Source organism: Rhinocladiella mackenziei (assembly GCF_000835555.1).
Source record: "Rhinocladiella mackenziei CBS 650.93 unplaced genomic scaffold supercont1.1, whole genome shotgun sequence".
Taxonomy (NCBI): domain Eukaryota; kingdom Fungi; phylum Ascomycota; class Eurotiomycetes; order Chaetothyriales; family Herpotrichiellaceae; genus Rhinocladiella; species Rhinocladiella mackenziei.
The window spans coordinates 2,590,716-2,615,535 of record NW_013550604.1 but is presented as its reverse complement, the minus strand read 5'-3'; the positions used below and the strand labels follow the sequence as shown (position 1 = coordinate 2,615,535).

General features: G+C 51.6%; 11 protein-coding genes across 11 annotated transcripts; 6 read left to right on the top strand and 5 right to left on the bottom strand.

Moving 5' to 3' along the window:
• Nucleotides 1-599: 599 nt before the first annotated feature.
• Z518_00928 (uncharacterized protein) lies at nt 600-2,312 on the top strand (the record flags this gene model as incomplete). The annotated part of the gene is made up of 1 exon (XM_013421529.1): nt 600-2,312. One exon carries the CDS (start codon nt 600-602, stop codon nt 2,310-2,312), a length of 1,713 nt encoding a protein of 570 aa, XP_013276983.1.
• A 43-nt stretch (nt 2,313-2,355) lies between these two features.
• Nucleotides 2,356-3,417, bottom strand: Z518_00927 (uncharacterized protein; the record flags this gene model as incomplete). The annotated part of the gene is made up of 2 exons (XM_013421528.1): nt 2,356-3,117; nt 3,190-3,417. 2 exons carry the CDS (start codon nt 3,415-3,417, stop codon nt 2,356-2,358), a joined length of 990 nt encoding a protein of 329 aa, XP_013276982.1.
• Nucleotides 3,418-5,940: 2,523 nt separating this feature from the next.
• Nucleotides 5,941-7,461, top strand: Z518_00926 (uncharacterized protein; the record flags this gene model as incomplete). Its single annotated transcript, XM_013421527.1, has 1 exon — nt 5,941-7,461. The coding sequence occupies one exon, from the start codon at nt 5,941-5,943 to the stop codon at nt 7,459-7,461; it is 1,521 nt and encodes a 506-aa protein (XP_013276981.1).
• A 356-nt stretch (nt 7,462-7,817) lies between these two features.
• On the bottom strand, nt 7,818-9,693 carry Z518_00925 (uncharacterized protein; the record flags this gene model as incomplete). The annotated part of the gene is made up of 3 exons (XM_013421526.1): nt 7,818-8,465; nt 8,548-9,052; nt 9,110-9,693. 3 exons carry the CDS (start codon nt 9,691-9,693, stop codon nt 7,818-7,820), a joined length of 1,737 nt encoding a protein of 578 aa, XP_013276980.1.
• A 1,513-nt stretch (nt 9,694-11,206) lies between these two features.
• Nucleotides 11,207-11,691, top strand: Z518_00924 (uncharacterized protein; the record flags this gene model as incomplete). The annotated part of the gene is made up of 2 exons (XM_013421525.1): nt 11,207-11,341; nt 11,437-11,691. The coding sequence occupies 2 exons, from the start codon at nt 11,207-11,209 to the stop codon at nt 11,689-11,691; spliced, it is 390 nt and encodes a 129-aa protein (XP_013276979.1).
• Nucleotides 11,692-12,380: 689 nt separating this feature from the next.
• Z518_00923 (uncharacterized protein) lies at nt 12,381-13,545 on the top strand (the record flags this gene model as incomplete). Its single annotated transcript, XM_013421524.1, has 2 exons — nt 12,381-12,639; nt 12,668-13,545. 2 exons carry the CDS (start codon nt 12,381-12,383, stop codon nt 13,543-13,545), a joined length of 1,137 nt encoding a protein of 378 aa, XP_013276978.1.
• Nucleotides 13,546-14,381: 836 nt separating this feature from the next.
• Z518_00922 (uncharacterized protein) lies at nt 14,382-15,479 on the top strand (the record flags this gene model as incomplete). The annotated part of the gene is made up of 1 exon (XM_013421523.1): nt 14,382-15,479. One exon carries the CDS (start codon nt 14,382-14,384, stop codon nt 15,477-15,479), a length of 1,098 nt encoding a protein of 365 aa, XP_013276977.1.
• A 612-nt stretch (nt 15,480-16,091) lies between these two features.
• Z518_00921 (uncharacterized protein) lies at nt 16,092-16,959 on the bottom strand (the record flags this gene model as incomplete). The annotated part of the gene is made up of 4 exons (XM_013421522.1): nt 16,092-16,102; nt 16,180-16,462; nt 16,556-16,744; nt 16,807-16,959. The coding sequence occupies 4 exons, from the start codon at nt 16,957-16,959 to the stop codon at nt 16,092-16,094; spliced, it is 636 nt and encodes a 211-aa protein (XP_013276976.1).
• Nucleotides 16,960-17,285: 326 nt separating this feature from the next.
• Nucleotides 17,286-19,508, top strand: Z518_00920 (uncharacterized protein; the record flags this gene model as incomplete). Its single annotated transcript, XM_013421521.1, has 3 exons — nt 17,286-17,759; nt 17,933-18,725; nt 18,775-19,508. 3 exons carry the CDS (start codon nt 17,286-17,288, stop codon nt 19,506-19,508), a joined length of 2,001 nt encoding a protein of 666 aa, XP_013276975.1.
• A 3,019-nt stretch (nt 19,509-22,527) lies between these two features.
• Z518_00919 (uncharacterized protein) lies at nt 22,528-23,316 on the bottom strand (the record flags this gene model as incomplete). The annotated part of the gene is made up of 1 exon (XM_013421520.1): nt 22,528-23,316. The coding sequence occupies one exon, from the start codon at nt 23,314-23,316 to the stop codon at nt 22,528-22,530; it is 789 nt and encodes a 262-aa protein (XP_013276974.1).
• Nucleotides 23,317-23,981: 665 nt separating this feature from the next.
• Nucleotides 23,982-24,764, bottom strand: Z518_00918 (uncharacterized protein; the record flags this gene model as incomplete). The annotated part of the gene is made up of 1 exon (XM_013421519.1): nt 23,982-24,764. One exon carries the CDS (start codon nt 24,762-24,764, stop codon nt 23,982-23,984), a length of 783 nt encoding a protein of 260 aa, XP_013276973.1.
• Nucleotides 24,765-24,820: the final 56 nt, after the last annotated feature.

Here is a 24,820-nt window from a genome sequence, read left to right as displayed (position 1 = left end):
CCATCATGCGGACAACGCTCGCACAACTAGGCCCGATTGGTGTTTAGCATTGTCGACGTGGTACGCGAGTCGCCGTGGGTTGTCGCTCTCCCATCTTCGAGCCGCCCCAAAAACTTAGGGACCCAAAAGGTAACGAAACCCCAAACATTTGCAGCCCAAAGCTTGGGGCATCTTGGGGCCCTGTCCACAGCCTCATTCTAGGCTCTTTCAGTCCGGGCTCTCTCGGGCGTCAACGATATCAGTGCCGCACGTTCGCCCGAAGTATAACCTGAGCGCCAAGCTGGGCGGGCGATATCTTGGGGTGGAACGAAGAGCAACGGAAGCGGGTGCTAGATTGTGCCAGTGAACATCCGCGGTGAATACGTGCCATTCCGATAGGACGTGGCACCAGCAGAGTACGCCTGGCGACGGTGGGGCTCTGTGTAACTCCGTAGGACGGAGGACAAGACTCGACTAGAACGTCATTACAAGTGACGGTTGTATTCTTCTGTCGCCAGCCGGACCAGCCCAGCCTGTCACCATAAATGCACAAGCATCTTCGTACCTGGGCCGCGCCAAGATTCACCCAAACTGCTCCAGGCTTCCGCTTTCTTTCGAGAATGTCCCCCTCCAGTTCAGCATTAAGATTGTTAGACTTTGCTGGTCCGGCCGATGCTCCTCAAGAACGCGACATGAAGCAAATTATAGCCCAGTTGAAGGCCTTGAGCCACGTGATCGGTGAGATCTGCCAGATTAGCGGCGCACCTGGAGTGTCTGTTGGAGTGCTGCACCATGGCACCGTCATCCATCAGATGGGCTTCGGGTACCGAGATGTCTCGAAACAGATCGTTCCAGACGAAAACACGACCTATGTCATCGGATCGTTGACCAAGGCATTCACAGCGGCGCTTCTAGGCAACTTGGTGGACGAGGGCAAGTTGCAATGGGACACGCCGGTCCACGACATCCTGCCTTCTTTTCGTCGGAGCTCTCCCTACCTTCCCGACGAAATCACCATTACAGATTTGTTGAGTCACCGGTCTGGAATCGCTCCATATGACAGCCTGTGGATTGGCTCCAATAACGACAACCTACTGTCGAGGGATCAATGCATTGCGGTCTTGGCCTACGCTCCTCAAGCGGCGTCTGTGCGAACCGAACTGCTCTACAACAATTTTGCGTATGATGTCTTGGGTCAGATGGTCGAGAAAACCTCGGATCAACGCTTCTCGTCCTATCTTCACCGGCAACTTCTGGAGCCTCTGTCGATGAGCCGGACCTTCTTCGGCTCGGTCCCGGCAAACGACGAGAACGTCGCCATCCCATATGCTACACTGACGGACGCCTCGGCATACCCACTGCCCGCCCCATTGGAAGGAGACAACGTGTCGATTGGTGCTGCTGGCGGCATTCGAAGCACGGTTTCTGATCTGCTCACGCTCTACAATGCTTTCAATCTCGCCGCACAAAATCAGATCGAACAGCGGGAGAACAGCGGACCCGCGGGCCCGCTCAAGCAGATGAAGCACCTCTGGCGGCCGCTAATGCCACTGTCGCTACAGTCGCTGCGCGAGTTCAGCTATGCTGCCGGCTGGATACGGGTACAGCTCCCTGCCGTCATGGGGCCCCCGGTCGAAATTCACTCGAAGGATCCAGTGGTTGGCAAGGGCCTGCCATCGCGACTGGCAGTCTTCCACCAGGGCTCAATACCTGGTTACCGAGCTTACACCGCGCTTCTCCCCGAAACAAACAGCGGCGTCGTGGTGCTCTCGAACTCACTCGGCCTAACAAATCATGCTCGATGGATCGGCGAAATGTTGGTTGAGACGCTTTTGGGAAACAAAGTCGATAGCTCCAGTTATGTCGCCTTGGCCAAAACTGACGCTAGGCGGCGAGTAGAGAAGCACGACGCCATCATCAGGCAGCTCGAACAGGAGAGCAGTGGACAAGCGCCCTGCAGGCCTCTTGGTAGCTATACAGGGAAGTATTGGAACGCCATCAACAATTTCTGCATCGAGATCTTCCAGAAAGAAGACAATTTGTACGTGTCATTTCAGGGCCGCAAAGCGGACACCTTCATGCTGTTGCCGTTCCAAAACGACAGCTTCTACTGGAAGCTTACCTATGACGATGCCATGAAGCTCGCCCGTGACGCGGACTCTCCCAAGGCGTACTACATTCTTCGCTTCAGTCCAGACTGTCACTCTGGATCCTGCCGAGACAGTGGGCCAGGCGAGGAGCTCTTGCGCCTTCGATGGAAGCATGATGATACAATGCAGGATGACGGAGAAATCTTCGCGAAAGCAGAAGTCCTTATCTCACAGCGTCTTTAAGCCTTATCAAGGGTCAACCCGGTGTTGCAGCGTCACGGCAGGGCTAAGGAATAACGTTCGCGGTAGTTGATAATGGGAGAATTATAGGCCTTGGGCTTCCCCATCCTTGTCCTATTTCCTGGTGAAACGACTCGGTGCAAGTGCGGTAGACCGCGGAATTGGAGCTCGATGCTGCCCACTCGGAACAGGCTTGTAGACCCGCCACATCATGCCTCATATGGTCGCGGTTGGTCGTGCCGTTGAGCACAGCGGCCCCGGGGCTCGACGCGGCGAGGAGAAAGTACATGGCGACCTCGCTCGATACCCCGGCGCTGGCGGCCAGCATAGCGACGGCACCACACTTCAAGACATCCTCATTCCTCGTCAAAACAGAGAAGGATTGATAAGAGACCCCTCGCTCGTGGCAAAATAATCGTTCATCCACCATGTAGTTGTTCTTGCGATAGAACCGATTCTGCACCACTGCTGGCTTGACCGTGGCCACTCGGTACAGGGCTTCCAGTACGTCCAAGCGGACGTTTGAAATCCCCAGTAGTCGGACGCGGCCCGGCACGAACCGCTCCATGACCTGCCAAGCTTGCGCCGTCTCCTCGACGCTATTGAACGGACAGTGCAGCAAAAGGCAGTCGATGTAGGAGCTGCACCTGCTTGCCTCGTTCGCACAATCCGCGTGCACCACGCACAAGCGCGACAGAGACCGCGCGACAGAGGCGTTGATTTCGGCAGCAAGGTCACGTCCGTCAGCCGTACATGTGAACCCTCCGGAGCCGTGGTGTTGAAGCGGCGGCGAGTATTTGGTCTGGATCTACGAGCGGCCGTTAGCAACGCTCTCGTTACCCCTGCTCTCAAGACCGGGGTTCTTGCGAAGGGGGCGTACGTAGATGTCCTCCCGGCGCACGAGACCTGACTGGACGGCGTCGCGCAACGCGGCCCCGGTGAGGTCCTCACGGTAGTGCTCGTCGTCGCTAGCCGTATCGAAGCAGCGGAATCCCTGTTTGACCGCCTCGAGCACCAATTGTTGTGTCTGTTCACCTTTCCATGCTGTTCCATAGATCATGGTAGGCTTTAGAACTGCTGCCCTGTCGGAGTCTTGAGAGTCCGCCATTCTAAAGCGTCTGCGTCGCTCGCAATGGTTCTTTTTTGTACGCTTCTGCTGAGATCCAATGGGCCCGTACCCAGCCGGAACCACTCATGGCATGATGATTTATGCGGTGGACGGCGCTCGGAATTTGATGATTTATCTTGATAGTGGCTGGGGGGGGGGGGGGCGGGGGGCGAGTGAGAATACGCTTTCGCCCCTGATGCACTGGCAATCAGCGTGTCGGACGCTCATAGGTCACTCAGCCGGCGATTTTAGCTACCCAATAATACGTTATAGATGGTCGATCGCGCCCGATCGGCATGGGAATAGGGCAATCCTTAGTGTCGAAGTACCGTGGGTCTATAGAGATTAGGACAAGCTGGTGTCGTTCCCAAATTTAACGGATCGATTTTCTCCCGTGGGCCTAGCGACGTCTAAATGGGATCAATGGTGGGCCATTACAATGCCAGGTACAGAGGAGGCGGAGACGCAAGTATAGCAACTGCCGCCGATCTTCCAATGGCTCGCTGGAAGTGCTTCCCGTAAGGTCGATGAGTCAATATCGAGGCTTCATGGTGCCCTACGCAGTCCAGGAGAAGCGTCATGCGATTCTCGTGATGCTTTCTCCCCCTGTATTGGCTGACCTTGCTATCTTAGGGTATCGTGTAGTCTCGCCTCAACAATGGCGCTTGCTGCGTCGCACATCGCTTGTTCGGCGGGCTGTATTGCGCCGCTGAATCTCTGAAACACGAAGATGACATTCTTGACCGTGGCCACTTTTGGCATTGTGGCCGGTGAAAATGATTCGGGTTCAACATCCAGCAAGAGATTTTGCGCCGGCTCTGGAGCGTGGTCAAGACGTAAACCCAACATCCTCGACACGTGCGAGCATCTGGTTCTGTGGCTTTACTTTTCTCATTTGCCAACTGGCGTTAAACGTCGTGGGCAACTTCTTCTCCAGAGGCACCGACATGTCCCATTCGTGCCCAAATATATCAGCATCCGACGCACACGATGTATCATCACCATTCCGAGGCTCGTCATATGTCCATGGTATTTAGTGTCAAGTACCATCATCTTCGTCTCCGTCATGTCCGCGTATACGATCTTTTAACAGCCATTCCTCGGCATTACTGTCGCATACTACTTTTTCCTCCAAAAGCTGTGCATCGAGATCGCGGATCTATACAAGTTGAAGGACGAGTCGAATTACTGGTACACGTTTGGCTTGAACTGGAGAGCTGCTGTGACTGGCAGTCATGCCTTTGAAAACCTTGATCCTTTTCGTTGCTACCGCCTGTCATACCGACCTTGGTACCCAGTGGGTTGTCGGCGTCCACCCCCGTCTGCCTGGCTTTCTTCACACGGCGAATCTCAGCATCACAGTGACTCGGGGGGAAGGGGGAGGGGGCTGGCTTAAAGCATGTCCTTACTATGTTCCCTCACAAGCTTCATGCTGGGTCAGTTTCGCAGTTTGAGTCGTTCCGAGTTCCCATCGGCTAATAAAATTCCCACAGCTTTCATGGTAACAATCTTTCGAGGCTACGCCCTCTCAGTGCAAAAACAAAAGCGCTTCATTGACTCGGTGACCGGTGAGGGAGCTAGAATGCTTTGTGAGGAATTCATCGTGAGATTCGATATCTTGCGCGCCACCGAGGTTCTAGAGGAAGTGGTTCAGGTATGCTTGAAGGGGAGAAAGGCCACAAAGTCATGAGGCTCGAGGCTACGCGATAACCCAAGGTCCACTTCAAAATCTGGCGCGACTTTTACCACGTGGCCAGCTCTGACATCTCAGCGCTAAACCTCTGTCCACATGGCAAAACCAACGTCCTAGCCACCGTCCAGCCTTTGACCGTGTCCATAGTTGATCGCTTTCGGGAGCGGTCGAAGAAAGTCTTCCAAGACGTTGGTCTCTTATCAAGCACCAAGCCAGATGCCGAGAAAAGCGGCCCGACTCCGTAAATTACAGTTTGTTCTCTTATCTCTGCTGGTCCAACCCTCGTTCATCGTGAGGGACGGCGTTGCCCATTAAAGAAGATTTGTTTTCAAGTTCTCTGCAACTTTCTCGCCTTGTCCTATTATTGCCTTGCGCTCGCCGGTCTCAAGCTTGCCTCTCAGCAACGGTGCCAACTCTGCCCTCCTTGTCGCATATTGGAACAATGATCAGATGTTTTTGTTAAGCTTTTCTCCAGTATGAGACCTGCAAATCTCAGATATCAAGCTCTACTGCCGAGAAATGGAAATCTGCGCCGATCCTCTGCCAGCGCTGTTCTCCACCCCAAAGTGCTAGGTACGTGGTATCTCGGGTCCAGACCAAAACGCCTTATCATCGGCTATCTCTTTATGCGTATGTCCTGTCGTCTCGCTGGGGCACTGATTATTCTGCACGGAGTACTCCTTTGGACGCCATTCAGTCTCTAGGAGGCAGGAGCTTGCCTTGCTTATTTCCAAGCTATATAGCCAGAGATGGCCTCATGCAGGATTTCCACCAGTCTCCTGTAGGAGAAACTTCGAGCAGAGTTCCATCGAGGTCCCCGGAGATCCAAAATGCCTGGCGAATACGAAACAAAAGAGGTTCAGCTCGCCGTCGATGCCGACGTCGACCACCAGACGGGGGAGCTGTCGGAAAAGTCCTTCTGGTTGACCACTCGACGATGGATTCGATCGATTGGGGCAGAAGAATTCGGCGTCGAACGCATCTCGGAAGAGATGCGCACCACCCAAAAGCCTCGCGATCTCTTCACTATCTTCTTCAGCGCCAACTGTAATACCGCTACGTTGGCTCTCGGATTCCTGGCACCCACGCTCTTCGCACTCGGGTGGTGGGACTCATTCTGCTGCATCTTGTTCTTCAACATTATCGGCGCTGTGTGGCCCGCTGCGGCTTCACGATTTGGTCCAAAACTGGGATTGCGCACCATGATTGTCCCCCGATACTGCTTTGGATGGTGGCCAGCCAAAGTCCTTGCGATTCTCAACGCTCTCAATCAGATCGGATGGGCCATGGTCAACTGCATTTCCGGCGCTTCGGTTCTGTACGACATGGGAGATGGCAAGCTGCCTCTGACAGTGTGTATCCTTCTCATTTCCCTCCTGGCCATCGTAATCGGTCTCTTTGGGTACCACATGGTTCACCACTTTGAACGCTACTTCTGGATGGTGATGCTCGTGTGCTTCATCATCGTTGCCGGCTTTGGTGGCGAACACTTCATCAACCTTCCCATGGGCAGTGGATCGGCCGAGGCTTCGAGTATCCTCTCTATGGGCACCGCCATCATCGGATTTCAAGTCGCCTGGCTCCCTGTCGCCTCCGACTATGCCGTTTACATGCGCGAAACCACCAGCGGGACGACCACTTTTTGCTGGACTTATGGTGGTTTGATCCTCAGCCAGATCTTCATTGAGCTTCTCGGTGCTGCCGTGGGCACTCTAAGTCTCAGCCCTAACGCTCTGTTCACCGACGCGTATGCGAATCGTGGAATCGGCGGATTGATTGGCTCTGTTTTCCAAGGGCATGGTTCAGGTGTGAGAGGGTTTGGCAAATTCATCGAGGCCATTCTGGGCTTCTCCACCGTCGCCGTTATCATCACCAACCTTTATTCGCTAGGGCTTAATGTCCAGATCATCTCGACCAAGCTCCTTGTGGTCCCTCGCCTGGTCTGGTCCCTCATCGGCAGCGCTGTGTTTCTGGTCTGCTCTATGGCTGGGCGCGAGCATCTCGAGGAAGTCATGGAGAATTTCCTGCTCATCTGTGCCTATTGGATTGTTCCCTTCAGCACTATTCTCCTTCTCGAGCATTTTATCTGGCGACGCGACTACAGTTATGATCTTACCGCCTACAACGATGCGTCGAAGCTCCCATACGGTATTGCCGCATTGATCACCTGGGTCATCGGCACCGTTTTGGCTCTCATCTCCATGAGTCAGACGTGGTGGGTCGGTCCCATTGCCAAAGCCGTTGGAGGCTCGCCCTACGGCACGGATGTTAGCTGGATCCTAGCTTTTGCCGTAACTGTCTTGCTCTACATTCCTTTGAGATATTGGGAGCGAAAGAAATGGGGTCTGTAGACGACTGCCGGCGCTATCAGTTTTGACAGTCTCTGTGGCGAGCATAAGAACATAGGTAGATAGCAGATCTTGACATGCCGTATGCATTAATCTAGATAGTATCTCTCCGGCAAACGCTAGTGTCTCATATCTAGCCCTTTTTCAGCATCTAACCGCTTGACTGCGACTCCATACTTATCATTGAGTTCTCTACCCAGTCACCACCGAGGGAACACCGTATGCTGAACTAGAAGGCGTCCCGTTCTTACCCTCCTTCCAGAGTCCAGCGGTAAACCGTCTTGGCCCATGACACCGATGACGGCCGCTCGAACTTGTGCGTGTGGTCCGTAGAATGCTAGAACCACTCCTTCATGGCTTCATGATTGTCCTGGCTGACGAGCCAAGACCTCATCACTCGGGATAGGAGGATAATCGACCTCGTCAAGATAAAAGCTCAGATCTCCCCGTTCGGCGTCGGCGACCGTCCATCCATTCCCGAGCCACTCCAAGGGGTCGTGGCCTGGCAGACTTTCGTACACATAGTCTTCCCACCTAGGATTTAGCAGCGAAGCCCTTGCATGCAAACTGCTACCGGGCCACAAGCCCGTGATCTTATCGTTCACCTTGTACCAGCTGGTGCAAGCGTCCACGTGGACGGTGCGGGGGAAGTACTTGTCCAGATAGCCCTGCCAGGAGGCCAGGGCCGTTTCCTTGGCCTCCATGGACCGGAGGTGCTCGCGGCTGATCTTGCTGACGGCCTTGACAATGTACCCGATGATCGACTCGAAGATGATGAGCAGCGAGCCCCCGCCCGTTGCAGAGTTGGGGCCGCCGACAATAAAGTAGTTGGGGAACCCAGGGACAGAGTGCGACATGTACGCAGAGGCGTGCTTGGACCATTTGTCGCGCATGTGGACACCATGGCGGCCGACAATCGGGAATGGTGGCATAAAGCTCGTGTCGAAGCCGGTGGCGCACGCGATCGCGTCGATTTCCCATTCCTTACCATCGGAGGTCACGACCGACTATGGAGAGTTTAGTCTCTTAGCAGAGGCTTGTTTGAGCTGTGAAGTTGGAGGGGAAAAGAAACTAACTCGCGGTACCTACGTTCTTTAGCACCTTTGTGATGGGAGTCTTGATGAAATGGACATTGTCTTGCGTCAGGGCTTCAAGATACCCAGGGCCGGGCGTCAATCTGCGGCAGCCGGGGACGAAACGAGGCTCCAGGGCCTCATACAGCCCGGGTTTAGGAGCCAGTTTGCTCTTCATATTGGCCTTGATGGCTTGGGTACCGGACAGCTCTTCTGCCGAGCCGGGGAAAAGACAGGGATAGTCCATATTGATTGCTCGCTCCATGGCTTTCCGGAAGTCCTTGTAAAACTTGGGGTCGGAAGAGAATTTTTCAAGCTCATCTGCCGTATAGGTGTAGTTTCCCGGTTCGTTGCCCGCGGCGAGGGCTTCGGCGGTAAATGTCGAGCCAAAAGGTTGGCTGATCCATGTTCCGCCTCGCACAAAGTTATACACGGAAGTGCACTTTGCTTGAAGTCGTGGAAGCATTTGAATTGCGGAGGAGCCACAACCCAGAAGAGCCACTCTTTGGTTGGAATAGTCCCTACTCGAATCAAATTAGCGTTGGAGGTCAACGACGACGTATTCACCCGTGGCCCACCAGGAAGCGTCCCAGTTTGCGGAATGTTGCAGTTTTCCTTCGAAATCGTGCAGGCCTGGAATGTCGGGCCACTTCCAGTTATTCAGAATCCCGGTGGCGTTAATGAGGACTTCAGAATCCAGCTTTTCCTTGATTTTGCCGCCGTCTGGAGCAACAGATTCAGTGTCGACACTCCATATACCAGCATCGCTGTTCCAGGTGGCACCCGTGACTTTGGTGTCGTAATGGACTTTCTGGTCGACCTTATACTTCTTAGCCACACATTTTACGTACTCTAGAATCTCGGCCCCGCCAGAGAAGTACTTGGTCCACCGAGTATTCGGCTCAAATGTGTACTGGTAGACATGGCTGGGGATATCGCAGGCGACACCAGGATATCGATTCTCGTACCACGTGCCTCCCACTGACGGGTTCTTCTCCAGGATTGTCACCCGAATATTGGGAATGTACTGCAGAAGACGAATGTACACACAGATGCCCGAGACGCCGGCCCCGATGATGGTGGCTCGAATCTCTCGGCCTTCATCAACCGGTCGGTCTTGCAAATGGAATTCAGTAGAGTGGTCAGGGCCTGCCATAATCATGTTGAAGACAGTCGATAGATGTACGAGATGAGGCTAGATCAGTGATTGAAAGAATCAAGATGGAGTTGGTCGGTGAGCCTGGCGGAGATGGGTTTGTGCTCTGGTCGAGAAAGGATTCTTTTATGGATCTCATGTACTTGCACCATGATGTCCACGTTGTCCATATCTGGCTGGAGAAGCCTCGTTAAACAGCCGGATTCGAAGGCAGATAAGGGGATCCGACCCATCATGATAACTTTGGTCTCGAGCGATGAATCTGATAGGCCGGACGCGTTTCTTCGCTTAATCCCCAAACGAGGCCATCGCGGATGGGCTTGTTTTGCTCGACGGGGTTGACCGTCAGATGGATTCCTGCCTCTGTCACTGGTATCTACTCGCTAGGTTACCTAGCAACCAGCGCCACCGCTGTGATCTCCGTCTTTGGTAACCGGCGACATGTGAATACTTTTCGAGATGGTTGCCATCGGCGAGGGTTTTCACAAGGGGCATCTGACGCGAGACTTGAGAGGGGCGAAGATGGAAGACTGGAGGAGAAAAGAAGAGAATGCGCACGATTCCACCAATCAGGTTGTACAGTATCCCAGTCACGTGAAAACCTCTATGCCACGTGGCCAGCGTCCCGCCGACCTCGCCACGGACTGTTCACCATCGGTGTCTTGCGCTGGTGATGGTAGATTTGAGAATAGCGGTCTTGTTCAGTACTTTTCTCGTCCAATCGCACGGTTCTTAGATGAAACACTCTCACAAGGGACCAATGGTCTACCACCATTGGAGGATTGCATGGGCATAGGAGACTGGTGCAGGTACCTATGATCGAAAAAGAGCTTGGCTTTGGACAAATCCGAGAAGCTCTTGTTGGTGGACCATAAGCCCAGTTGTGCATGGGGCAGCATATGACCGGCTTTAGGTAGAGTTATGGAGTCCATTGGACGGCGTGAAAGCTGCACCGCTCCCATACCAAGTAGAATCCTTCCCACTTAACCTCAAGGCTTGACCCCGGGACAACCCTGGACCATGAGCTTTAGCAGTTCGCCCCCTCGTTTTCATTCTGCTTTGCATCAAACTGTATTGAAGTTGAGTTCGTGTGTTCGTCTCTTGTGTTAGAATAGGTGGTGAACCTACTGGTAAAGGGTGTATCGCGCGTTGATGCGAAGCTTGCTCCAACTTAAGCCTGGGAGAAAGCCGGCATCTATTGCTGTTGCAAATGGCTTCAGGGTCAATATAAGATACGCCTCTTGTTTGATATCACCTTGGACTGCAACAATGGTCTCAATCGCTCTGTTCGCTTTTCGATGTTACCACAAGCAATCTCTCCAGGAAGCTGGTTCCGATTACTGGCATGCATTGAAGCTTAGTTCTTGTTGAGTAGCCGATGGAAATTGTCGCTTTTAGTTTGTGTTTCCCATCGACCCAAGAAGCCATAAAAAAGTCGTCGGGTTTGGCTGACTAACAATCCCGAAATAATCCCGACAAGTTGGTGGCTGTGGCTGAAACGCGACTTCGGCTTGTCACCATGACGGATCAACAGATCATTGATGATAATCCTATTAGGAAAGGCCTCGATGGCTTCTATACCACTTTCAAGTCGCTCTGTGAAGACAGGAGCCTCTCTTGCACATCAGACGGCTGTGTCAACTCGGCCAGGAGGGTAAGATGGGACCAACATCATTGACGTGCTCTTCTAATCGGCGTATGTGTAGATCTCCGGAATCTCGCCCTGCCTTTTCTTTTCTCTCTTCAAAGGCTTTCAGTCTCAGGCCAGCTCCTTTCGAAGAGGGTCATGGCTCCCTTCGAAGCAATCTTCTCGGTCTCATTTCTACTGTCGCCTCTAGCGACTTCGACTTCGATCGTGTTAAACCTCTCTTGAATGCGGCCCTCATCGACAAGCCGGATGATACTCTTATCTGGGATCAAGTCCATAACGCCGTCACCGATAGCATCCTCCCTCTAACAAACCCCATGACGTCACAACACGAGCAGCTTCGCCAACTCCTCTGAATATCGCCAAGATGTGGACAGGGTTCTGAAGCTGGAGCTTGGTACTCTCTACGTCGGGCTTCATCATTTCCACGAAACATTTTTGAGGGGCGTGGCAGGTCTTAAGACAGCGTCCGAGACCGTCCTCAGGAAGTGCATGGAAGGCAACAATCCATTCTATTGTAAGGGTTGGAGTGGATGGCCGGAGGACGCGCATCAGGACAATGTCCTAGGCTGGTTTGCGGAATTGAGTGAGCTGCTCTAGAACCTCGCGAAGGACTACAAGCCGACCACGACAATTCAACGAAGCCCATTGGCACAGCCCAAGGTGCCGATTCAAGGTTCCACAGCGGAGCGCAAGTTAGATATTGGATTCGTGAACAACTTTAAAAGGCCGGAAAGACTTTAAATGCCACTGGTCGCAGGTCTTGTCCCGGGAGAGCTGAAGAGCAACCCGTCTGCCGACATAGCATCAAAGGCGTGGCTCGATCTCGGGAAGTATGCGAGAGAAGTGCTCGCGGCTCAGGAGACTCGTCGCTTCGTCATGGGCTTTACCATCTGTGGGTCTCATGAGGATATGGGAGTTTGACCGACTTGGGGGAATCGCATCGGAACCGTTCGACATTAATAAAAAGGGGCTGCAGTTTGTGTCCACGATCCTCGGGTTCCTTTGGATGAATGAGGAGGTGCTGGGGTTCGATCCCACCATTATGACGGCAAATGGCCAGCGGTTCATTGGGGTCGAACGGAACGGTCGGACAGAGCGTCTCATCATTGATCAAGTAATGCCGCGTGGAGCTTGTGTCGCAGGCCGGGCAACAACTTGTTGGAAAGCTCATCCGGAGGGAGATGCACAAACGCCGCCCGTCATCAAAGACTCGTGGCAGTACCTGGAGCGCGAAGAAGAAGGCGAGTTACTTCGTGAGGCGACTGACAAAGGAGTGGTCAACATGGCCCGATACCATTATCGTGAGACTGTTTTGTGTGCGCGGCAAAGACGACGACATTCAAAGCAATGTTCGAAAGGGATTAGATGTCACCGAGGCGAGAAATTACCAGTCGGAGCGCTCGATGATTTCGGCGAGCACGGCCAGTGCTCGGCGGAAAGGCCGCACCAGCAGCACCGTTGGCTTGAAGCGGCCCTCCAGCTACACTGACGCCCCACTGCCGCCTAGCAAGCGCCCCTGTTCAGCGTCTCCGACCCAGGCCATTAACGATGCATTGCCAAATCGGATACATCAGCATGTCATTCTTCGCGACTATGGAAAGCCAATTTACAATGCCAGCTCCCGCGCGTCTCTACTTACCGCGCTCGAGGGTTGCATTGAAAGATATGAGTCCTTGTACAAGGCCGGTGTCCTCCACCGAGACATCTCACTCAACAATATTATGGTGAATGAGGATGACAACAACCCCTCTTGGTCTGCATTCTTGATTGACCTCGATTTTGGGATCAAAGAAACGCGAGAGAAGTCCTCGGGTGCCAAAGGCAAGACTGGTACGGGGGCCTTTATGGCAATCGGGGTCCTTCTAGGCGAGCAGCATTCTTTCATGCACGATCTCGAGTCATTCTTCTGGGTCTTGTTCTGGATATGCATCCACTGCAACGGGCTCGATAAGAGTAGAGTAGTTCCCTCTTTTGAAGCTACTGGACAGTTAGCTTTGCTCAAGAAAGGGGAAATATGTCATGTACGGGATTTCGTTGTGACCGCAGAGGAGAATTTTACGTCATACCACCAGCCGTTGATTCCTTGGGTTAACAGGTTGCGGAGGGTGGTGTTTCCCGACGGCAGGAGGTGGAAGAAAGGAGATACAGGATTGTATTCTCGGATGAAGCAAATCCTTCGCGAAGCCCGGAAGGACCCTATGGTATAGGTGGACAGATACGCTGATTCTTGCTGGCAGCGAAAGGCTTGCAGTGATAGCAAGGTGGGCTAACTGAGATGAGGCATATAGAGCCTACAGTCATATGGGCAAGAGAAACTAGACACGTACCCAGTCAACCAGTCTTGAAGCCTACATAGTTACTCAATACAACAACTGAGATCTTTCGCCATGGTCGACAAAGCTTCATGAGGCCTATCAATAGACGCTATCATTTGTAGGCCGTGCAAATAACCGTACATACAAGGACTTGCGGATGCATGCTTTCATATCCACGTCCCGAATCCTCAGCTACGTGATCCTTTAGCCTAGCGATTGATTGGAGCCAAAAATATCTCGCCATCGCAGCCAAGATTGCTAGATTAGGAGGCCCCTTTATGTCCAAGACTAGCGCACAAGGCCTCAGATTCTTAGCCCCCATTTGATATTTTTGACTGGCTATTTGGTCGGTCAGCATTTCCAGTACAGAATCCCAGCTAGACCGTCTTACAACATCGAAGAGCAGTGGGAAGCGGGCAGCGGATGATTTAAAAAGGGATAACTCCCCGAGGCCTCCCATGATGGTCGTCGTGGTAACCTGAACATCCCGCTCACCGACCTTCGGTTCGTCTCGTTATGCTTACGAGGCTGTTACAATCACGAGGAAGAGTTGGCGGAGAGACCATTGCTTGGGTGCGGCTGTGTTAGATCTCCATCGGGCTGAGATTCAATCACAGTCCCTTTCCCGTACACACGGTCCGCTACTACACCGTCAAAGAGCCGTCCAAAGACAACCGTCACACTCCTGGTCTGACCTTGTCTCTATTCCGTCATCTCAATTTGTTGAGATGCCATCAATACCCCCCACGACCATTGAAGAGATCCTGGCGACAGGAACCATCGATCCAGTCTTCGCCGACGCAGTGAAATCGTCCTCCCTCAAACCCGGCTCGAGCTATACGGCCCAGGAGCTCAAAGATCTCACTGTTGCCGCTCTACCCGCATATCACAGCCAGCTCTCGCACACACGCCCACGGAATATCACCGAATCGGCACATTTCATCAAACTCCGCGATGATTACCCTTGCCGTATCATTGTGTGTCATCTCACCTCCGACCTTTCGGGCACGACGCCTAGGCCGTTGATCCTCCTGTTCCATGGGGGCGGACATACGGTAGGGTATCCAGAAATGGAACTACCGCTGGCGCGAAAGCTGGTAATGGAGCATGCCGCCATAGTCATCTGCGCCTCCTACCGACTGGCACCTGAATTCCCGTTCCCGTTCTCGATCTGCGATGCGTGGGAGACACTGGAATTCGCCGCAAGTGAGTCGCGCAAATCCAACTCGGCGATCCTGCCCAAATGTACCGACGCTCGTCTCGGCTTCATTGTCGGCGGTGTCTCGGCCGGGGCCAACTTGTCCGCCTCCCTCGCCCATCTCGCTCGCGACCATAACCTCTACCCGCCACTGACCGGCCAGGTCCTCTGCGCCGGCACCTTCATCTCACCAGACCATGTGCCTGAGAAGTACCGGGAGCGGTATCAGTCGTGGACGCAGAACGCCAATGCGCCGATGATGGACAAAGAGCTGTATACGGTCTTCCACACTGCGTTCAGCCCCGACGCCACTAGTAAGTTGTGGGCCAGCTTCGACCAGCACCATCCATCAGATGAAGGAACAGGGTCGGTGCGGCACGGCCATCTTGGTGTAGCCCCTGCATATTTCCAGGTCTGCGGTGTGGACATGTTTCGGGATGACGGTTTGATTTACGAGCGTGTGCTCAGGGAGGAGTGCGATGTGCCGACGAGGTTGGATTTGTATCCTGGCTGGGGACATTGTTGGTGGAGTACATTCCCAGAGCTGGAGATGAGTAGGAAGAGGATGAACGACATCGTTGAAGGCGTCAGGTGGTTGTTGAATGTTGGACGAACAGCTGGAACATGATCAGTGCAAGTTGGCGAGCGCCGCGAATAATGACACAAATGCAGGCGAAATTTTCTCGGTTAGCATAGTTGGCAAGAGGCTGGAAAAGGCGTAAGAACTCGGTGACAGTGTAGGATATGGGTGCTTCTCGAAATTGTATCAAGATCCCCGCCATCCCCGTTCTATCAAACGGGCCTGTGACAGCATCACGCAGGGCAAAAGAAAGATAAAGGCGTTTGGGGCCGGGTTGACGTATGAAAGGAATTGGTCGAGTCGAATAAGCTCCTGTCATGCGGCGGCAGTTTCTTGAAATTGAGCTCGCGAATTCAATCCCGATAGCGATTTTAAAGGAAGACGGATGGTGGATTCAAGCGGAAACACGGCCGCAGGATGCAGCACTGGCAAGACATTGGGATCGTCCGTCTGACGCTTCGAAGATTCAAGTAAGAAGCTGTCATGAGAATGAAAATCTCTATTGCTTGCATGCGAAGAGATTCCAATTGTCCGCATGATCATGTTATGGAACTTTGGCTTTTCCCTCGCCCTTGTCGCTTTGCTTTTGGTCCTCAGGAAATATCATTTCATCATATATTGTCACCCGGTACGCCATCCATGCGGTGTCAAGAGAATATTCTATACATATCCTGCAACACAAGCGTCGTCAGCGGTGGGACTAGAGCAAAAAGAACATCCTTGTCGGAATTGGGTATGGCAAACGCACCTTTTCTCGCGCCCTGGAAGAAGAACCTGACCACCAATACCTGCAACCCGGCCATGCCAACCATCATACATACCTCAATCAAGCTGAAATTGAAGATTCGCTGTTCCGTGCTCCGTACTGTGCTGAAGTTACGGTTCTCTCGAGTGCGGAAATACTTCTGCATACGGCTGATAGTGGACAACTGGCTGCTGATTTTGAAAGTCATGTCTTCGAGCGCGGATGTCTGTTCGGGCGACGACCCGGCCTTTTGCGGGAGGAGAGCAGATTTGGATTCATCTTCCACCTGTTATCCGCAGGCGCATGCGCCTCCTCATTAGTTTTGTTCGGCTGGTATCACGGCATGACTCAAGAAACGAGTGGCTCGGTGAAAACGTACCGCAACTTCAAAATCCACCATCTTATCCGCAAACGTCGACATCTCGTTGTTGAAGCAAAACCGGTACTCGCCCGCATTCTGCGCTGTGAAGACAAAATCTCCCTGTCTCTCTTTCTGCCCCTCCATGATCTTCTTGTCATTTGGTCCAACTACCGAGTAATCGACATCGAAGGAACCGCCAGATTGGACCTGGAAAGCGTGTCAATCAGTACACCATCAATTGTTCTTGAAGCCAGACAGCAAACACATACAGCAAAGTAAAATGCAACTTTGGCATTCTCCCGTTCGACGAAGGTGAAGAAGCAGGCTTTCTCGTTGGCTCCCAGTTTGTACGTCAAGGCCGTGCTATACACGCCGGAAGTGGCAACAGCCAACAGGCCGAGCAGGACTGAAAGAGGCCGCATCTTGTTGCAAGCAGATCGTTGCGGGCAGCAGGAAGATCATCAGAATCAATGGGGACATCAGTACTTTTCGGTCGCGACTTTTACATCCTGGCGTCAAAAAAAGGGGCCCACTGGGGGACGCATTCCCTGACAATGGTCTTGGCATGTTTGTGGATTTTGAAAGCACGTGATACCGCGATTCAATTAGGACGCGCGGGGGAGAACTCTCACTTTGGTCCACTTGCTGTCCAGTTCCCCAACGTGGTTTTTTTTGTCTGCAATCAAAAGGAGTCTTTAATACGCTATTTACACTTATTCGCCGTAAAGTTCACTCTCGCACCGTGGCGATGAATCCGCCTGCCGCACCCCCATCGCGTCCTCGCCGGCGGGCGGCACCGAAAGCTCTCGATATGGTCCACAACACTTACGGCGTTGGCACCAAAAGACCGAGGAACACATCCGCTCAGCAGACAAATAAAACGCGGAAACGCAAGCGTGATCACACGCCATCTCACACCCCTTCACAAGACGATGACACTTCGCAGTACAAACCGACACCTACTCACAAGCGCATGCCTAGTCACTCTGGCTTGGTTGAGGAAGAAGATATCGATGAAATAGAACACCGGATTTTGGCCGAAGCTCGTGGAATCACGAGGAAGAACATCCCCTATGATACATTCCGCTCGACCTTTCTGAGCCGCTTCAAACACAAAGACAAACGACCTCAGCTCAACATCCAAGACATTAAGGATATTGGTACCGGTGAATGGGAACAGAATTTGTTCTTTCAGCGAATGCAAAAAGCACTCCCTAAAAAGGTTATAATTTGTTCGAAGTGTTTTTAGAGGTCTTCTGTTAATCTAGTTAATAGGTTCTTAAAGGCCTCAGTTTATCTAGCTCTTTCTCGAAGACGTTGCCCGGATCCAAACAGAGCAAGGAGCCGCTTTCGCAACCGGATTTCTTTTTCCATCTCGGAACGGGTACTGATTAGGCTGATGTGGAACTTGTTTTTGAACATACGCAAAGCCCCATACAAAAGGCCTCTGAAAAATTCCTGCAATGGTTGCGAAGTGCCTGGAACGTATTCTATCATCAGCCCTTCCGCCACTATCTCTACGGGATTCTTTTCCTCAAGTCGTACGCCTTGATTACCTACGTTGATCATGGCTCTGCCGGGTACTCTGAGCCGCTGGATTTTGTGAAGAAACCCGAACATACTCAATTCCTCGCGGATTTTCTGGCGGATTTCATCGCGGAACCTGAACACCGTGGACGAGATCCCCATGTTACGGCTCATCAACAAGACGGCTCGATATTCATTGAGTATGCGGGAATAACGTGGACTGAAGTGCCCGATAGCTTGCTATGCTACCGTCCCTGCGTTTTTGGGAGACATCTTAGGGTCACGCGAGTGCATCCTGCGGACTCCCCGAACGATAAGTGGGTTATGAAGGATGCCTGGGAAGAGAAGGTTGAACACCCATCGCCGCCGCCGGAAGAAGAGGTCATCAGCATCCTTGTCGAGGCAAACGTACGAGGCATTCCACAGCTCCATGAATCGACAAGCCGGGAACTTCTTCAGCAAGCCAAAGAGAAGAGAAAACTTTTTAATGAATGCACCGACATGCGCAGACGACGTGCCCGCCTTATCATCTCGTATTGCCAACCGTTGAAAGAGGCGATGCGCAACGCTCGACCGAAAGAGCTCATGCGAACAATCCGCGACGCTATGATTGTTTATTACGAGGCGTATAAACGTCCTGAGCATGGCTTTCTTCATGGTGGTAAGTTTACGAATGTGCTAAACGATAGACGGCACTAATGAATTATTAGATATTTCGATTGAGAATATCATGGTTCCGGTGAAAGAGACTCAACTTACTAGCGGCCTTACCCACAAGACACTGCGCGGTACTCTCATTGACTGGAATCTATGCTTCACCACCGACGGGAGAGCATCCAGCAGAAACATTCGAAGTGGCACTGTTGCATTCATGGCGCCGGATCTTCTTCTGGATGATCCAGTTGCTCGAAGAACCTTGGGACATGATATGGAGTCGTTCTTTGCAGTCATGCTTTGGGTCGCATCACTCGACTATGACGATGAAATCGCCTTTCAAAATAAGCCTCTAGTTGAGCTTATGATCGATACTAAGTCCCCTACCAAACTTATTGCAGGCACTAAATTGCTTTTGTTCACAAATCCAAATATTTTCGACAAGTCGATAATTGGTCACTTGGAAGAGCCATATCGCGAAGATGACGACTTTATCGATTGCATATGGGACCTTCGGGGCATCTTATACGGGCAGAATTACGACGAAAATGTATTGAGGCGTAGCAGAAAGGGGCTAACGAATCCCAAGAAGGAGGATGATGATGATGACCCAATGAAGGAGCGCTTGTTCAAAGACTGCATGGCAGTTTTCGATAAGTACCTCGGCGACGAAGGGAAGCAAAGTGGCAGCTACCGGTTGAACAAGATCGATGCCGGGGAAGACCTAGAAGAATCGGAAGAGAGTATTGATACGGATTTGATGGAAGATGAGTCCGACGATACAAACTAGAAGGATCCGATGATTAGCTTAGCAGCCCAAAGACCAGTCAGTGATGGGTGTAAAAAGGTATATTCAACACGAACGTACTGTATTTACTACCCCTCAGTTCGGGCCGGCTCTTTTTCAGAAACGACGTGGGTTCAGCCTACGACTACACACAGCCAAACAACACAATTACTACTAAGGGTATCTCAACTGAATAGATCTATGCCCACCACGTAGTAGCCTTTCTTCCAGATTGTCTTTGCAAAACCTATCTTGCCCCCCTGAGAGAGGCAGCTCTTTCCTTCTCCTGCATAACCTGCTGTTCCTTTGCTCTCTTGTCTTCCTTCATCCTCAGTGCCTCTTCCACGTTGTACTGGTCCTCATCTGAGATGCCAAAGGTGGTACAGGCCTTCTTGGAAGGTTGAACCAATCCTGCAGTATGTCATGGCACAACCCGGAATCCCCTCGAACAGTCTTGGCAGGCCCACTGTGGCTGTCGAATAGCCTCGTGTGCCTGCTCATAGCCTTGTGTGCCTACGTGGTAGCCTTGCGGCATGACTGTACCGCCCGGCTATAAGTATCTGGGATAGGTTTGCATTACTTTCATGCTCTTTGTCTCTCGTCTTGTACTTTATAGTGCATTGAATAGTAATATCATTGTCGAACCTCCACTCTCGTTCCCTCGTACGCCCCCACCCTGACACAGTATGGTGTAGTCTGTAGCTTCCTACTTGATTGGCCCGGGCTCCGGGACAACACTGCTTTCAAATCAGGGTGTCTGGTCAGGAAATTCTCGTACCAGTGCAGAAGGTCCACGGCAAGAGACTTGAGGTATCTGATGTTGATTACCCAAGCCTCGGATCTCATGGTGGTGATTGACTCCTCTTCTTGCACAGATAGGCGCTGTTGAGACTGTTGGGTGATAGACTCTGGAGTCTAGAGAAGGAATGTGTTGTTCTATCTAACAAGAGAGCAAGACTGAAAGAAAGGAAGGGTGCTGTTAAACTGTGAAACAATATGTGGCAACGATGTCAGCGTGGCAATTGTTCAGCTAGACAAGGATTTCGTCTACGAGCTGAACACGGAGACACCAAAAGATGGCGACAATCTTTGTCTATAGAAACATGCGAGGCAGGACCTCAATTTGATAGAGATCAGAGCACTCCTTCAACTCAAGTTGTACCACAAGTTTGACAGATCACTTCAAAAGGGCAAATACTGTTATGTCCCAAGACCGGGACTTAGACTATCTATAGAGAATGAATCAGTTGTTGTAATGGATAGTGCTTTGAACTAGCAGATGCCGTCGATATCTAGGCCCCATGTATCGATATTTGCTAGATATATCGCCGATATCGTTGTCGGCTTTCCTAATTGGGTATACCGTGGTCTACTTCATGGGCCCTGGACTGGATCCTGTTGTGCATCCAGATTGGGTTTGGCGCGTTCACGTGACTGCCTGCGACAGCCTCAAGTGCTGCGCTTGTAGATAGGTTTGGCTTAGCAACCAATTCAATCTCATTGACTCACGCCGTTGGTTCAAGAGATCCGACGAGGGATATCGTACGGCACAGGACACCGTGATCAACATCGTCTACATACTGTCCATGGACTGGATCCGATCAGGGGGTCTGGCAGACAAAGGCGGCATCCTACCCATTCCTGGGTGGGCCATGGATTGGATCCGATGGGGTCAGCGAACTAGAGCACGTGATTAGGTGTCGGATTATAGATTTTCCGGGCTACGGCGGCACTCTACCCATTCCTGAGTGGGCCGTGGATCGGATCCGATGGGTCAGCCAGTCAGAGCACAGGAATAGGTAATTGTCGGATTATAGATTTTCTGGGCTACGGCACTCCCTCCTGGATGGGCCGTGGACTGGATCCGATGGGGCCGGCCAATCAGAGCATAGGATTACGTAATACACGGATTATAGATTTTCTGGATTGCCGAGGATTAGCTAATCACGTGATGCCTCGAGCGCAGCGAGGCCTGAGGGTTTTGGGGCAAGCCCCCAAAAGCTACGCTTTTCGCTTTTCACCCCCCGCGGAATATCCTGTCCACAGCCCCTAGTATGCTGCAATATTATTGGTCAATTCAAGCCCCAACCACGTGATCCACAAAATATCCCTGATGAGGTTTTCCCAAAATTGACACCATATCGTGGTTGACCTATCAAGGACGATACGCTTCGGCGTCTCAGTCGAACCGATAGAATTGAGGGACCTCACTAGTGTTAGATCACAGGTGAGGCAAGAGGGTTGTCCGGCCTAGCTACATCGAGTTTCTAGGTGCCCTAGATGGGTAACGTAATGCTCCAGCCAGTGATTGTTGATGTCATACTAAGTGATACCGTTGGGGGGTCACTGATTCAAACTCTCCTTTAGTTGAACTATGATTGAAGCTTTCACTGGTTGTGGCGCCCCATCTATTAGTTCGTCAGAGATGGACAATAGGAGGGGGGCCCTTTGGTGTCTTTTTTTTTTTTTTTCGGCTGTGGGTATGAGAAACTGAAGTGAATGGGACTTTGGAGTAACTTCGCGAGGAACCAACATTTGTGAGGCGATTGCTAACAAATCTAGGTATCTTTCGAAAACAATTGAAAGATGGAAGACAACAACAAAACAACTTACTCTTGGGGCATTCCTACCTAAAGATTCCTCGTTACTATAGACGACGCCCATTGCAATCTCGCTCACGGCTCGCTTACGGAAATACTTTGAGCTTTGGTTGTGTGCAGAACAATGCAAACTACCCAAACGAGGGTTGAGTGTACGGAACAACGTTTTCCCGGAGATTATATGGTGTTGCGGATTAATGAGGGCAGTGTACGGGATAGTGGAGTGGCACCCTTTCCTGCAACTTGCGTTGGACTGGAGCTCTTTGTTTACTGTATATTGACGAACGTGGAATTTTTGAAAATGAATTGAGACTATTTGATCCAGACTCCCCTCATTACAAAAAAAAGCTCTTGTTGATCCGGGCCAGTTGTCATGAAAATTCTCGACCCATCAAGTCCCAACCTTTTGAACAAGTTCCCTTCTACACCAAGAAATATCCACCATGCGCATAGATCAAACTTCCAGTTTGGAAGTTATTCTTCATCACACTGATATAGCATTCTGCCAGATCTTCTGGAGCTCCAACTCTGTTGAGGAGGGTTTTGGATCTAAACACTTCCAAAATTTCATCCAGTCGATCCGCCCCAAAATGATCAAACATTTCCGTCTTGACTGCACCGGGACAGACACAATTCACCCGAATAGGTTTCATGTCAAGGGCCAGGGCATAAGTCAGACCTTTCCTCGCGGCTCCGACAGGCGCGAAAACTGACAATCCAGGTAGGGGTTTCGTGTCCATCACACCACCGGTCGTAGTGAAGGAAGACTCTGGGGTGGTAGCCAAGTACTTCAAGGCTACTTTGGCTAACATCACAGTACCAGTCGTCCTGATTTTCATAGGTTCAACGATACTCTCTCGGGTGGCTTCAGAGAGAGGCGTCGGTCGCCAGAAATCACCGGCCGTGTCCACGATATGGTCGAGTTTGTGCTTGCCACCTTCAGTCGCGAAATCGAAAAGAGCTACAATCTGCTCCTCGATATCGTCTGCACTCAAATCGACAGTCTTTCCTCGAATTCGATCTCCAGCATCCGGGTATGCCTGCTGAATTCTCTCAACAGCTTTGTCGACATTTTCTTGTTTGGAGCTGGCGACCACCACAATGGCTCCATATTCGACAGCTGCTTCTGCGGTGGCAAAACCAATACCAGAAGTGCCTCCGACGATGACGACTCGTTTGCCCTGGAGTTTGTTGATATATTTTGGGGCCATGTGGTATGTGTATGTACGTTGCTAGTTGATGACACCGGCTTTGCTGCAAAATATCCTCCTCTGTGATGGCCTCTGGTGTATAGTATAGTGTCTTATTGTGCTCGCCGCATCGTCCAGTCTTATGCACTTTTCGATGACATCGGAGAAGTATAGACTCGGAGACATTCCCAGGGAGCACAGGGGATGCCATTTCATATTAATCAGCCTCTCACCAGGCTATTCAACGATCTTCATTCTTAAGTCCGGGCTACGGACGAATGGTACATACACGTATTCAAAATTGTTCTCAGCCGCCTATGCTAGGGACTCTGCAAAGCCTCATGACTGTCGGCCACGGTACAATAATCTGGCCGAATAGAGTATCAAATACCAAAAATCGTATTCTTCTAGGATTTTAACGCAAAGTCGGAGACGGAGTGCAAGGGATTGGCCGGGTCTGGAGCTGTGTCATGTTGAATTTGCGTTTTAGTCATCGTCTTGTCGAAGAGATTGACAATCTTGTACAGGCGCGAACGAAGATTCGGAGCATAGCTCATAACTCCGTGCTACGACCAAAAGATGATCGTACGACAAAATGTGACATCTCGGACGTTAATACCAAAGTCGTCGGTCAAGCTGGGAACATCACCTAGGGATTTGAGTACGATATAAGTCCGGCATTACATTTATATCTCGACGACCGGAGAAGCTGAACCAGCTTCTGGAGTCTTTGGGCCTTCCTGGTCTTTGACGACGCCTGTCTTTGTACCCTTTAAGGGAGGGAAATCGAAAACTTCACTTCTACCGGCTCTGCCAGCGTCCCATTTCCCTATTCGGTCCCCCAGGGTGCCCTTATCCCAGACCAATGCTCCAATCCAGGGCTGAACATTCCAGCTGACTTGCAATGTAGCGTTGGCTCTCTCGCTGATGATCCCACTAGGATCCGTGATTTGGTATTTGGGTTTCTGGTTCTTCAACGAGATGACTCCCGGTTTGATGAGATTAGTGGACTGTGATCGCGCGTTGGAGTCCTTCCTGCCTTTGGATTCGGATTTCTTCTTTTCAGGAGAGTAGTGTTGCTTCAGATTCTGCCAGGAGTATGGCGAGGGTGTTGCAGGAATGATTGTATCCCAAATCACGGCCTCGGACATTCGTCCCTCGCCTTCCTTCCCACTGGGATAGTTTGCCGTCACATAGACGAATAGTTGCTTCGTGTTCCATGTGAAGAGGCTCGACAAATCTGCGTCAAGATCGAATCTGATCTGGGCATATTCTTCGCGTTTGGAGGAGTAATAATGAGGACGGCCTTTGACGACCTGAACATTCCGGACAAATATGGAAGCGTGAGGCGAGCCTGTCGGAGCAGGAAATGGTATGACGGATAGAAGGGCAATTATGGAACCGAGAGTGAAGGCGCAAGTGGTGAAGAACCCGAAGGTTGTTTGTATTCGATTTAAGACATTGTGCATGGTGGCTCGGTGATAAGGAGAAAAAGGAGGAGAGATGGCCAAAAGGAATTTCACAC